The following is a 13,773-nucleotide window of genomic DNA, read 5'->3' on the forward strand; positions in this document are numbered from 1 at the left end:
TGACCCCGGGCAGGTCCCTCCGCCTCTCTGTGCCTACATTTCCTCATGTATACAATGGAGCCAATAACGGGGCCTATCTCAGACGGTGGTCTCGAGGATCCAGCAAAGCAAAGGCAGAGCCGGGCCCATGATATGTCACTAGAAGCTCTCTGTTAACCGATGAGTCATGAAACTAGGAGGCCAGCCACTGGGGACACTGGACAACACCCGCCCGCTCCTCACCAGACAGTGCCCGACTCCAAGGCGGAGGCGACCTTCAGGGCTTTGTCCAGGTTTTTCGTGAACACGGCCGCTGTGAGCCCATATTCCAGGCTGTTGGCCCTCTCGATCACTTCTTCGATAGTTTTGAACTTCAGGATCGGCTGCACCGGCCCAAAAATCTACAATCGGTTGCAAGAATGGTGGTGAGAGGCGTGTTCTGGTAAAACGCACGCACCCCAAGCAGGTTGCACCCTGGGTGTGCAAAAAAACCACGACTGGACAGGCAAGCACGCCCCGGGGCCTCCTTAGCTACGTGACGGCTGCAATCTCAAGGGAAGGGTTAAGATCAGACAGAAATAAGAAATCACAACCCAAAGCGTATATTGGGTCTCAGATCTCTCATTGTCATCGGGGTTTCTCTGAATGAACACTTGTCGTTTAACTTCAGTCTGGGACACTGAAGGCAGCTCAGGGCCCTAAGTCCACGATTCGTGGCGAAACACAGGTTGGCAGTGGCCTCCCACCCCAAGACGCGTTAGACGACTGAAGGGGACTGTAGTTCTCTAGAGACGATGAGTGGTGAGTGGAAAGGGGGACTTGGGACAGACTCTGCACGCTCTGTACAGGGATCCAGAGGTGGGGGGGCAAGGTGGCTTTCCTAAGGACCCCAAAAGAGAGGGAAAAAGACACACCAGAGAGAAAACCGCTCGCTTCACAAGACATCTGGGTCACTTAGGCCCAGAGTAGAGCCCCATGTAAAAGGCCCAGCGCTCCCTCCCCGCCAGCTCGGCACCGCGCCCCACGGGCGGTGGCCTTTCCCGCAGCCCCAGTACCTCCTCTTTGGCAATCCGCATGGTGTCGGTGACTTCCGAGAAGACGGTGGGCTTGATGAAGAGCCCCCTGTCTTCCATGGCCGAGCCCCCACACTCCAGCTTGGCTCCTTCCTTCCTCCCGCTCTCGATCAGAGCGAGGATTTTGTCGAACTGGTTTTGGTCAATCTGCAAAACACGACAGGAAGGAAAGCCCGGCTGCCTTCCGGGCAGTGGTGGCCTCTTTCCCTGGCCGGTGGCCTTCAGCAGGGTCAGCTGTCTTAGCCCTAAATGTTCTCGCCAAGTCATAATTCACGGAGCAAGTGTGCTTTGGACGCAACTGTCCCTGGATGTACAAGTTGAGGCTCTTTGGAGCAGGAGAGAGCTGGGGACACAGGCTCGGCTTATCCTCGCCAGGTGTGGGGGTTGTTCACACGTCTGACCCCTCCATGCTATTAAGCAAATTCGTGAGTCAAACGAGACCCGGCCAGTGTGGCTAAATGGTTGAGTGTCAACCTAGGAACCAGGAGGTCACGGTTTGATTCCCGGTCAGGGCATGTACCCCCGGGTTTTGGGCTCAATCCCCAGTAGGAGGCGTTCAGGAGGCAGCCGATCAATGGTGTTTCTCTCTCATTGACGTTTCTCTCTCTCTATCCCTCTCTTTTCCTCCCTCTCTAAAAATCAATAAAAACACATTAAAAAAAAAAAAAAAGACCTGAAGTGGTCTTATTATTTGCTCTCCACACTTTCCACATTCTGCTAGGATTGCCAGATGTAGCAGAGAAAACTACGGGACATCCAGTTAAATTTGAATTTCTGAGGCTCAAGGTGAAACGAGGGGGCTGCCCCTTGGTTGGCGGGGAACCAGCTCAGCAGAAAGGCTCCGCTGTCTGGCGCCTCATCCAGGGGTCTCCAGGGCAGAGTGTGCCCTGTGCCACCAGCCTAATGCCCAGCTTGTGGGCAAGGTACCCAACCAGCTAGCAAAGAGCACCCCTTTAGGAGACCGTCTCAAGGTGGGGGTGCTCTCCCGGCCCCTACTGGCCCTTTTCCCCGAATCCATGGGAGGCCTGTTCTTGACCATGACCCTGCTGCTAGTTACTCTCCTCCTTGGGAGACATAGAGCTTTGATAGGTTTGCTATAGCTGAGATTTTTAGATAGAAAATGTGGTTGCATTTAAACAACTTTAAAAAAAATAAGCAAACCCAATGGTGCATTTGAACGACTGTCACTGAGGAACAGATTGGCCGCACTACACGGATGGACATAAACCACATGTGCCACATGACCAGTCCTCTCCCGAAAGGGTGGATCACGTGCTGAAAGACCAAGTTGGATCCATACCTCACACCTTATACCAGGCTAAATTCCAAGCAGATCAAAAACTTAACCATGAGAAATGAAAGCGTAAAAGGTTTCAAATGCTCTCCCATGGGAGAAATGCCTCCGTCAGCTTGGAGAGCCAATGGCTTGAAATCCAGAAGCCAAAAAAAAAAAAAAAAACCACAAAAAAATACTGATAAACTTGAGTATGTTAAAAAAAAAAAAAAGAGCCCCAACAACAACATCATGAGCAAAGCCAAAGGGCAAAACGAACTGGAAAAAACTGACAAGTCGTATCATAGAAACAGAGCCAATCTCTCGAGTATGTGAAGAATTCAGTAGCAAACTACACATACACAGCTGACAGAAAAGGAAACACCAGCAGCTTCTGAACACACGATAAGATGTTCTACCTTACTCATTAGAAGAGATACATGCATCTTAACGCCCAACGAGATCCCGCTTTTAGCTATCAGATGGGCGGAAATCCAAATTCTCTGAGTGAGGCTGGAGAAGCTCCTAGGAGGCCGGTAGGAGCAGGAGCTGACTCATCTCTAGGAAGGTGAGTTGGCAAGGCCGGCACAAATGACAAATGGGCTCTCCCCCGGCAACCCCACTTGGTGGCATTGGGCTTGACCACACCCACCCGCCCACAGGTTCATGGGAACCTGTCGCCTGAATCCTGGGGGATTCGTACAGCAGAGCTCTACGTACATATGACAAAGGACAAGGCAGGTGCCCGTGGACTGGTAGGGAATGCTCTTCAGGTTTCTTGTTAGGGGACAAAAATCTGAGGTGCAAAGCTGGAGAGATACCACAGTTATCTTTTGGGTAGAGACAGAGGGAATGGGATCACATATTCGTAGGTGCTTGTATACACCTAAAGGAATCACTGAGCGCCCTGGCCAGTGTTCTTGGTGCTTAGAGCATCAGCCCTCGAACCTAAGGGTTGAAGGTTCGATTCCCAGCCCCGGTTGGGGTGGGTGCGGGAGGCAACCAATCGCTGTGTCTCTCTCACATCAATGTTTCTCTCTCTCTCTCTCTCACCACCTTCTCCCTCCCTTCCACTCTCTTTAAAAAAATCAATGAAAAAATATCCTAGGGTGAGAGTTCACAACAAAAAAAGAAATTATAGAGAGGCATATAAGAAACGAAGAACATGGGGTGCCATGGAGGGACGGGTAAGAACCAGGCCTAGGAATAGCCTTTATATGTGTTTTGGGTTTTGGCCCCTTGTGTATGGATTTCCACTTAAAAAAGTAATTCAAGCAACTGCCACAATAACAACGAAAGGTTTTCTCAACTTCTCTCTGGGTCAGCAGAGTCTTCGGTTAAAAATTGCAGTTGTGCCCTGGCCGGTGTGGCTCAGTTGGTTGGAGCATCATCCAGTATATTAAAAGGTTATAGGTTCGATTCCCAGTCAGGGCACACTCCCAGGTTGGGGGTTCGATCCCCGGGTCAGGGTGCTTATGGGAGGCAACTGATGGATGTTTCTCCCTCCTATTGCTCTTTCTCACTCTCCCCCTTCCTCTCTAAAAATCAATAAAAAACATCATCGGTTGAAGATTAAAAAAAAAAAAAAAGAGAGACAGCTTTCCTGCCCTGCTCTCGTATTAAAAGGAGTCTCTACCTACACTGGCTTCCCTTCTAAAAAGAAAATTTTAAAAGTTGCAGGTGTGATGCTCACCTCCTCCTGGGAGGCCACAGCTTCACCAAACTGTAGGCTCTGTCAGGCCAGGCCGCAGGCCACACGGCCGGCTGTCCTGCAGGAGGTCCCGGGTCCCCATGCAAACCCTACACATCCCGACTCCTCTCTCCCTGGCCGGCCCATGTGAGCACCTTGTTTAAATCTAATAACCTCCGTGAGATGTCAGCGAGTGCCTCGCAGGGCAGGACCGAGGGCCTGCAGAAGCCAAGGGGACAGCCGGGCACAGCCCTGGGACAGAGAAATCCGCCCCGGAGGAAGGATCGGTCAAAGACTGCACTCAGCCCCGGAGGGGGGGACCCGATCGGCCCCATCAGGTGGCCTGTGCGACGTTTCCGCCTCGTGGCTCAGTGACTTGGAGCCTTCGGGCGAGTGGGTTGCCTGCAGTGAGCAGGGATCTAGGTCAGCGAGCTGTTTTACAGGCACGAAACACACCGGACTATTTAGACAGCTGGAAGTCCTTCCAGAGCAAAATCTTATTACCGTAGATGAAAAAGCACTTTGGGAGAGAAAAAAAAAAAAAAAAAAAATCAAAAAATCCAGCAGCATCCTAAAATAACACGCCGAGGTCGGCCGGCTTAAGCGAGCTTTCGAGCAGGCCTTTCGGCAGCGGCCTCCAAAGCTAACGAAGCCGCCACCCATTCTGCTCGGATCTGCTCCCTTGGAAGAGCTTTCGGTCTCTGGCTTCACAAGTCAAGCTCGGGGCCTTGGAAAGAGGCTTACAAATAATGAGGGGGTAAGAGAGTTTCCTTCAGCACAGGATCAGCCCGCATAGTTTCCCATGGCCCCTGGATCAGCTTGAAAATCACTCAGTGACTTGTGGCCGTTTGGATTCCGATCCGAAACCAAGCCAAGGCCCCTAGACAACCTCTGTGTCACTGGCAGGATGGGGAGTGTTGGCCACAAGCAGAGATGCTGCTCTCCACCAGGGTCCCGTGGCATCAGAGCCACGAGCGCGTGGGCTGGGGCGCGGGGAGGGTGGGCGCTGAGGTCAGAAGGCCCCTCTGCCTCCTCTGTCCCCAGCCAGAGCATCCCCACAGGTCCAGCAAGACCTGATTGAAATGGCCTGAAGTCCTGCGCGGCCATTCAGGCCTGCCTAGGTCGGGGAGCCTGCCATTTAGTCCTGTATTAGTCCTGGCTGGTGTGGCTCAGTGGTTAGAGCACTGGCTCACACACCAAAGGGTTGTGGATTCGATTTCGGGTCAAGGGCACGTACCTGGGTTGCAGGTTTGATCCCAGGCCCTGGTTGGGGCACATGGGAGAGGCAACCAATCAATGGATCTCTCTCACATCGATGTTTCTCTCGATCTCTCTCTCTCTCTCCCCCCACCCCTTCCACTCTCTCTAAAAATCAATGGAAAAAAATCTCCTCAGATAGGATTAACAAAAAACATTTAAAAAATAAAAACTTGTTCAGCGCCTTGACATTTTCCACACAGTCATTGATTACTCCCATTTTCCAGTCGAGGAAACTGAGGTTTGGAGGGAGCTTGTGACTTTCCTAAGGCCCCAGAGCCAAACTCGTGCCCAGATCCGCAGCCTCCCGGGCAAACACACACGGTGCCCATGCGGTGGGTGGGTGGCCGGCGGGTGAGTCCCGACACGTGATTTAAAACTTCACGGCCGGGGCAGGACTTTGGCTCCAAGCGATGTGGGTCGCAGCAGAGCTCCATTTCAATAATGCATGGGCTGGTCGGGCTGCCCTCTTTTAAATATTTATCCATGGGCTGGGCTGTGTAATTAGTAAGAAAGTGATACAGGATGTGCCCTTTTAAAGAGGTTATAAAACCTCATGGTTATGATCATTTCCATCCTGTCCTTGGCTTCTCAAGCCAGGCCCACACCCCTGGGCTCTTCGCACTGGGAGTTTGTGGCTCCTGATGCTCAGTCACCTTGTCCTATAACGCACATCTGGGCATCTGGGCTGAGACCACCAGCTCCGGGCACTGCCCCGCCTGCACTCTGCAGCCAGGGTGACAAACCCTCTTCTGCAGGGAGGCCAGCCAGGTAAGAGCCTCTGCCTGAGGCTCTCTCCTGGGCACTCTGGTGGCTCAGAGAAGGGGCAGGCCTCTGGCTAGAGGGGCAGGCCCATGGCCTCATGGACTGAGAACACCTCCCTCCTGGCAAGGCCCCGAGTTTGGCATTATTTGCTGCAAACAGCAAGCCTTGGTGTGTCCAGCCTGTTGCAAAGCCCACTGGTGGAACTGGACTGTTGGTCAACGTGTTAACAAAAGCCTCACGTGGGAAGGCAAGTCAGCCCCCCTCAGGCTTCGGGTGAGACCCTGAGCGCAGGGGGGCCAGGCCAGTGTTAGAGGGGCTGCCTGGCTCAGCTCCCGAAGTGCACTGTGGGGGCCCACACGTGGGTAGGTTACCTGGGGCCCCTGCTCCGTCCTGGCGTCGAAGGGGTCCCCGACGGGCCGCTTCTTGGCGTACTCCACGCTCCTCCTGACAAACTCGGCGTAGACTTGCTCTTCCACGAACACCCTGGAGGCGGCCGTGCAGCACTGGCCTTGGTTGAAAAACACTCCCTGATGGGCGCACTCCACTGCCAAGTCCACTGGAGGGAGGCGGGGGCCGGAGGAAGCGATTAAGTCGTTAGGGCAGGACTGGCCCCAGCTGCAGCTCGAATTGCCACGCAAGAAAACAGGCCCGGGGACTTGAGAAACCAACCTCGTTCTCAGCGTTTCCCAAACGCAGAGGATGGGAAAAGGGACTTTTGGATCCATCGGCCGAGTTTGGGGGTGAAGAGGTCCTGACAGGACTTCTCAGTGCGTTTACTATGCTCATAAGCACAGAGAGCTGTGCCAGTCCCCATTTCGCTTGCTCACGGACCCCTCCCTTTTTTGCTAAACATTGACGACAAGAATCTTTAAAGGAGCCCAGATTTTCCACCTTGTGTGGCCGAAGGGTCTTATGAAATAATATGACAGCCTGTATGACTTGGAAGAGTTAAAAAAAGAGAGAGAGAGCGTGGATTCTGCCTGACAAGGTCGGGATCGGAATGGCAGAGCTGGCATTGAATTATAACCGGGTACTGCCCCCGAGCTAGAGGGTGCTTGGTAAGGAAGATCTTTGGGGACCTGCTTAATAGATATGAATGAAAAGTGGGGTGTTGTTTATGTCCAGAGGGGTGTCTAGTGCTCCCCTGATTTTTCAGCACCCCCCCCCCCCCACCATCACATACACAGTTTGCTTAAGAAATTGGAGATCAAAAGCAAGGAGGCTCTGGACATGGGCAGGGGATCCACCCACATCCAGCGCTGCTCTTGGGGTACCCCTGAGGAATGCCGCCCTTGGCTTTGAGAATCGGGCCGCCGCTAACCGGCTTCTGTTTAAGCCGCCGTGTAGCAGGATCACACCCTAAGGCTCTTGCCCCTCCCTGCGCCCCCCAGTTTTCTTGCCCACTTCAAAATGCCCTCCCCCCGAAAGAACTCATTCATTTCCCGCCGGGAGCCGGGTGGTGGCTGCCAGGGCAGGGGACGGAGGCATGTTATCGTTGATACCATGCCTGGGATGCCAGTTACGTCAGGACTTAATTTTGTGGCCTGGCACTGCCCACAGGAACAGGAGGTGGCTAGGGAGGGTGTTTGTGACCCTTGTCAGACCAACCCTCCAACAGAAGGAGCCTTGGGTTTTAGTTTTAGTTGTAGTTTTCTTCACTGGGGGGAAAAGGAGCTGAGCTGAGGGGCAGATGGGGTACCCAGATACGGAGGCACTCAGCCAAGCACGGGTCCTGGCTCTTTAGGCCTGGGGTATAGAGCTCTGAACATGGGTCACAGTAGGGCCACACCCATGTGGCTCCAGAAACCATTAGCAACGCTGATGATGCTTCCAGAAGCGAGCAACCCACTCAGGCCGAAAATAAGCAGCCCATTTCCACAGTCTTCTCTCCCGGGAAGCCAGCTCTGAGGCGAGGAAATGCTATCAGTCATTTACACTTTAGAGAGAAATGGCACCGGGGCCATTTTTCTCCGGGATAGTTGCAATTCCAGCCTTATCTGAGTGTGGAATGGAAGGCTTTGTTCCTCAAGGAAGGAATTTCTGGCACCAGCGGGCAGGTGGGGGAGGCTATTCTTTGCAAGATATAAACATGACGCTAAGCTGCCGGGGAGTGGCGGTGGAGGCGGACCGTACCCAGACCAGGGGGTATTTTTAAGGGTCAGCTGCCACTGTCCTCCTCTGATTTGTCAGGCCTGAGACAAAGAAGGAAGAAACATTTCAAGTATTTGGAGAGTCTGAAAGTGCTACAGAAATACTGGCTTGGAGGAGGGAATGATTAATGCCTGTGAGTGGGGTGACCTGCCCTGTGTCTGCTTCTCTTGCCCCCCCACTTCCCACTCAGGGGCCTCTGGAGATCAAACCGACCTTGTCCTTCCGGCTGCTCCAGAGCGATGGGAACATGAACTTAACCCCGAAGGGCAGGATCAGGCAGCCCCCTGGTGACCACATAGACACGGCCCCCTCCAGTGGGCCTTCCCTCCTCTATTTATGGCAGGGTGACCCACGGCGGAGAAGCACCCCCCCCGTGTGTGCACCTGTGTGTTTCACTTGGATCTGAATTTGCTCAAGGAAGCCCGGGGAGACTTCTGAACCCCCTAAAGCCCAGCGGGGGGAGACTCACGGTCAGCGTCGGCGCACACAATACAGGGGTTCTTCCCCCCGAGCTCCAGCGTCACCCTCTTCAGGTTGCTCCGAGAAGCGGCTTCTTTAACCAGCTTTCCAACCTGCAGGGTAAAAAAACCACAACAGGCCGGAGTCAACCTTGGACTTGGCCAGATGTGGCCCAATGTCTGTCACCCTCCCTTGGCCTCGCCCAGCACCTTGACACCTTGGCATCGCTGGAACCCTTGGCCTGAGCTGCCCCACTTACTTACGGGGTGCAGTGGGAGCCCCAGCAAGTCGCCCACGGCCACACAGCTGGCTAGGCCAGGAGCCGGCCACCACCCTGTCCCGGTGGCCACCCCTCCTGGGAGCAGACTGGCCCAGGCGGTCGGAGACAGGGCTCCAGGGGACGCGGGGGCAGCTCCTCTATCCCTCGCTAGTAAGGGGGGGTCCTTCTGTTGGGCCCTCTGGTATAAGCTGAGGGAGCCTCTGAGAATTGGGGAGTCGGGGAGGCTGCCCTTCAGGATAACTAGTCAGTTCTGTGGAAACGCGCTGGGACTGGGGGTCCCCGGGGCGGGGAGAATCCGTGCGCTGCGGAGCACAGGGGGCCACTCGGCAAACGCGACGCTCAACCTCCCTAACGGTCCCTATCGTCTCACGTGCCCCTAGAGGGTAGGTTTGGCCCAGGACACCTTGATGACTTATGTTGGGTGACAAGTAAAGCCAAGTGCCATGACCTCAGAGCTGGCAGACTCTCAGAGACCAGTGCGCACATGGGGGGCCTAGGCCAGGCAGCTAGCAAGAGGCAGGGCTGGGCTCCTCCAGGGCTGAGGCTGTTCCCCCAAACTAGGTGCGAGTGTGTTTTAAAAATTGGCCAGCCCAGCCAGGCGTGGCTCAGCGGTTGAGCGTAGACCTGGGATCCAGGCGATCGGGGTTCGATTCCCGGTCAGGGCACATGCCCGGGTTGCGGGCTCGATCAATGACTCTCTCATCAGGGATGTTTCTATCTCTCTCTCCCTCTCCTGTCCTCTCTCTGAAATCAATAAAGATATATTTAAAAAAAAAAATTAAAAAAAAATTGGCCAGCTCCCGCCCTGGGCAGCGTGGCTCAGAGGTTAGAGTGTCAGCCCAGGCGCCGCAGGGCCGCTGGTTCGATTCCTGCTCAAGGGCACGCGCCTGGGATGCAGGTTCCATCCGGTCAGGACGCGTGTGGGGGGCAACCAATCGACCTCACATGGATGTTTCTCTCTCTCTTATCCCCCCTCCCCCTTCTTTCCACTCTCTCTAAAAGCCAACAGGGAAAAAAATATCCTCGGGTGAAGATTCACGAAAACAAAAACGAACAAACAACAGCAAAAAGCTGTCCGAGGTCTGAAATAGGTCCACAGTGACAATGGCTGTCCCCAGGTAGACAGCAGAAGCCACACGAGCCTGCCACGGGCTGATGAGTCCTTGGTGGGGTTGGGGGGTGCTCTTGCAGCTGGACACAGCAGGGGGACCCAGGGCGAGAAAGCCACGGAGGCCAGGTTCTTGCCCATGACATTGGCTGCCCAGTGAGGGCACCGCCTGGCTGCACCCATGAGCAGGCCTAAGGTTGCCTAGAAAAGGCCAGGGCCTCTCTGCAGAGAAGCCGGGCAGGGGCAGGGACAGGGACAGGGACAGGGACAGGGACAGGGCTGGTTTTGCTGTTGGGTGAAGAGACTAGGAAGACTTGGGGGCAGCTGGAGGGCAGGAGCCACACCCAGAGCCACACCCGGCACTTCTCTGTCCCTCCATTTCTGGTTGGCCTGCTGAGCCCTGCTGGCTGTCCCCTGTTTTCATGCCACACAGGGACCCGATTCCTTTTTTTAAATACAGAGGAAGTGCTTTCTCATTAAAAATAATTCCACATACAGATGCATGTAAATAAAAGGGGCAATGTTTTCATCTCTATTTGTCCCAGGACCGGCTCAGTAAGAATTTCTGGGGCATCCTTGGCAGACAACTTCTACTTCTCCCCACACACACTTTGACTAATGGGATCGTGTTGGTTTTTCATGTTTCAACACTAGATCTGGACGGCTTTCCTGTTGTGATGGCTCTAAACACTGCAGAGAATATAGTAGAAAAAACAAATGCTCCTGAGATCAGTGCTCCGAGCAGCTGGAATTTCTAAATCAAAAGTTTACACTTTCAAATTAGGGCCAGCGAGTGCCTGCTTTCCCCTAGCCTCGTTCACACCAGACTTCAATTTTTCCCAATCCGATGGACCAAAAAGGAAAAGAGCAATTTTCATTTGAATTGCATGTCCCCGGTTACCCATAAACTAGGCCAAACTTATTGGACATTCAGTATTTCTCTCCTCTGAGCTGCCCACTTGGCCACCATTCAGTTGTCTTTTTTATTATTTATTTTTAGGAGCTCTTTACATATTACAGGCATTAACCCTTAGAGAGCTGTACAAATTATGACTGTCTTTGTCCCAGCTTGTTATTTACCTTTTAACATGAACTACTACATTGTTCGTCATGTGGATGTTTTACATTTTTATTTTATCTTATCTATCAAAGGCTTCTGGGTCCTATTCAGTATTTATTTAGTTTGGAAACTGGCCCAGGGACTTTTGAAAACGGATCGTTACATACTAAAACGCTGCCAGCTTTCGAAGGAACGCAAGGCCGACGTTAGCCTCTCGAAAAGAAAAGGTCACAGGTCTCAAGTGACCCGCCGCCAGCCAGGGAGGGGGTTACCTCTGTGGACCCGGTGAAGGCGATCTTGCCGATCTGAGGGTGGGAAGAGATTGCTGCGCCCACGGTGGGCCCGAATCCCGGCACGATGTTCACCACGCCCGGAGGGAACCCGGCCTAGGAGGAAAGCGAGGCGGCATTCAAGTAAGAGGAGGGCCAGGCCTGGCCGGGGTGGCTCAGGAGTGACAGTGTCAGCCCTAGCTACTTGCACTGAAGGGTCGCAGGTTGGATCCCTGGCCCCCAGTCGGGGCTCATGTGGGAGGCAACCAATCGATGTATCTCTCTCACAGGGATTTTTTTTCTCTCTCTCTCCCCCTCCCTCCCTCCTGCCACTCTCTCTAAAAAAAAAAAGCAATGGAAAAAATATCCTTGCATGATTAAAAATAAAAATAAAAATAAAAGAAGGGACCAGTGTCCACCATGGTCCCATGCTTGGGCTGACAGCCATGGCTAAGTGATGTCTCCAAGCAGAGTGGTGCCCCCACTTGGAAGTCTGGGCTCAGGTCACCTATCTACCCTGGGACTCAAACCCAGTCGGCCAGGGTGCAGGCTGGGCCAGGGTGAGGCGCACTGCCCTCCTTCTGGGTGGCACTTTTTACCCTAAAAAGGCCTCTGAGCAAAAAGAGGGGTGACCCTTCATAGCACAGCACTATTCACTGTGTGTGTGTGTTGGGACATAGGGGCACCTTGGTCACAACCCCAAGGGCCAGAGCTACCTGCAAAATACCCTTCCCCAGCTTGAATTTTCATTTTTAAAAAAATATGTATTTATTGATTTTTTAGAGAGAGGGGGGACGGGAGAGGGAGAGAGAGAGGGAAACGTGGATGCGAGTGAGAAACAGCGATCGGGTGCCTGCTGCATTCCCAGGGCTGGGGCCTGAGCCCATTACCCGGGCATGAGCCCCAAATGGGAATCGATCCGGTGACCGGATCGCGGGAAGGCACTCAACCCACTGAGCCACACCAGCCAGGGCAGGTTTTCATTTCTTAAACCTGCCCCATTCATGTTCCAAATGGCAAGACAATGCCACCCCTTCCAAGTCCTCGCTTGCTGAACCTGGGCCACACAGGGGCTGGCCCTTCCTGCAGGGGGGGCTGTCATTTCTCCCACGCCCACACCTCCCGCTTTGCACACTCGAGGCCCCTTGAATGACCAAGAACATCACCAATGAACAGCGGGGGTGCTCTTCCAACCGCCCAGGGGCTCACCGATGACCCACTATGTCAGAGGCAAGATTTTCCGACATGGTGCTCAAGGCTTTAGTTTTTCTAGGCCTTGCCTTTTAACGGGTGGGGTTTTAGGACCTCAAAATCTCATTAACAGGACTTTACCGTGTCCTACACCCCTAGTCCCAGGAAAGGGGGAAATTGGCCAGTTACCGGCTGTGCCAACCAACCTGCCATCTAAGCGATAAAGGTCGTGCGTCCTGATCCTATGGCAGAAGTGACACGAATGGGCTTTCTCTCCCATCTCTCTCTCCTTTGTGTTTCTACCTTTAAGTCTTTGCGACATAGAAGCTGGGGACACAGTGACTGAACCACATTGCCCAGTGTGCCCAGAGGGGGGCGTCCCTTGGGGTCACTTGCCCTGGTGGCTGCCCAGGGCACTATGACCACCCGCCCAAGGGCAGGGTGCTGGTGAGCCTGGCTGGGCAACAGCCACCTATTGGAGCTGCCAAGGTGACCCCTCCAAGGGAAGCTGACCATTCTGTACCCCACAAATGCAAGGCCCAAAGAACCTCCGAAAATCCGGTTCCTTCCCAAGTGACTCCCCTGCAGATTCTCTGCAGAAAACACTGGGTCTTAAAGTAGGTCTGAGCCCATAATGAGAATTAAGTCTCCTCGTGCGATCAGGGGGAGGGGCGGTTCCTTCTGGCTCAGGGACCACGGGCAGGAGAGAGGACAGGCTCTGCCAGGTGAGACAGGCGACAGCGCCTTCCCGCTCAGCCCAGCCGGCGGTGCTGTGACTCCCGGGCCACCTCGGCGGGCAGCTTTATCTAGGCGACAGCGGCCTGCTTCCCGGGAGCGGGAATATTATCAAGAACATGTTTTCCTTCGGACGTCTCACCTCTTTGACCAGAGAGCCGAGATAGAGGGCGGTGAGGGGCGTCTGCTCCGCAGGCTTCACGACGATGGTGTTGCCGCAGCACAGGGCGGGCGCCAGCTTCCACAGCAGCATCAGCAGGGGGAAGTTCCACTGCAACGGGGCACAGGGGCCTGTGGGGGACCCGCATCCCCCCCGCCACCCCGTTCCGGATGGCCAACAAGGCCTCCGCGGAGGACGCTTGATTTGCATGGTCTAGATTTGGGGTTTAAGGGGTAACATAGGAGTTTGCACTGATCAGAATTGCATTCCAGCTTGGGGCTTGCTAAGTGCATTGTAGGAGATGCTAATACCTATTTTTTTTG

At 54.0% G+C, this 13,773-nt stretch overlaps 1 protein-coding gene across 2 annotated transcripts in view; it reads right to left on the minus strand.

Moving 5' to 3' along the window:
• ALDH1A3 (aldehyde dehydrogenase 1 family member A3) overlaps positions 1–13,773 on the minus strand; it is a 32,422-nt gene that overhangs the window by 5,304 nt on the left and 13,345 nt on the right. For both annotated transcript variants that reach the window (XM_087829245.1, XM_087829244.1), the window contains 6 exons: positions 13,433–13,561; positions 11,368–11,481; positions 8,658–8,760; positions 6,409–6,593; positions 1,035–1,199; positions 223–380 (listed from right to left, as the gene is read on the minus strand). In XM_087829245.1, coding sequence (XP_087685371.1) covers positions 223–380; positions 1,035–1,199; positions 6,409–6,593; positions 8,658–8,760; positions 11,368–11,481; positions 13,433–13,561 — 854 coding nt within the window. The remainder of the gene's footprint in view (positions 1–222; positions 381–1,034; positions 1,200–6,408; positions 6,594–8,657; positions 8,761–11,367; positions 11,482–13,432; positions 13,562–13,773) is intronic.

This window comes from Miniopterus natalensis, chromosome 22 (genome assembly GCF_054644295.1).
Source record: "Miniopterus natalensis isolate mMinNat1 chromosome 22, mMinNat1.hap1, whole genome shotgun sequence".
NCBI lineage: Eukaryota > Metazoa > Chordata > Mammalia > Chiroptera > Miniopteridae > Miniopterus > Miniopterus natalensis.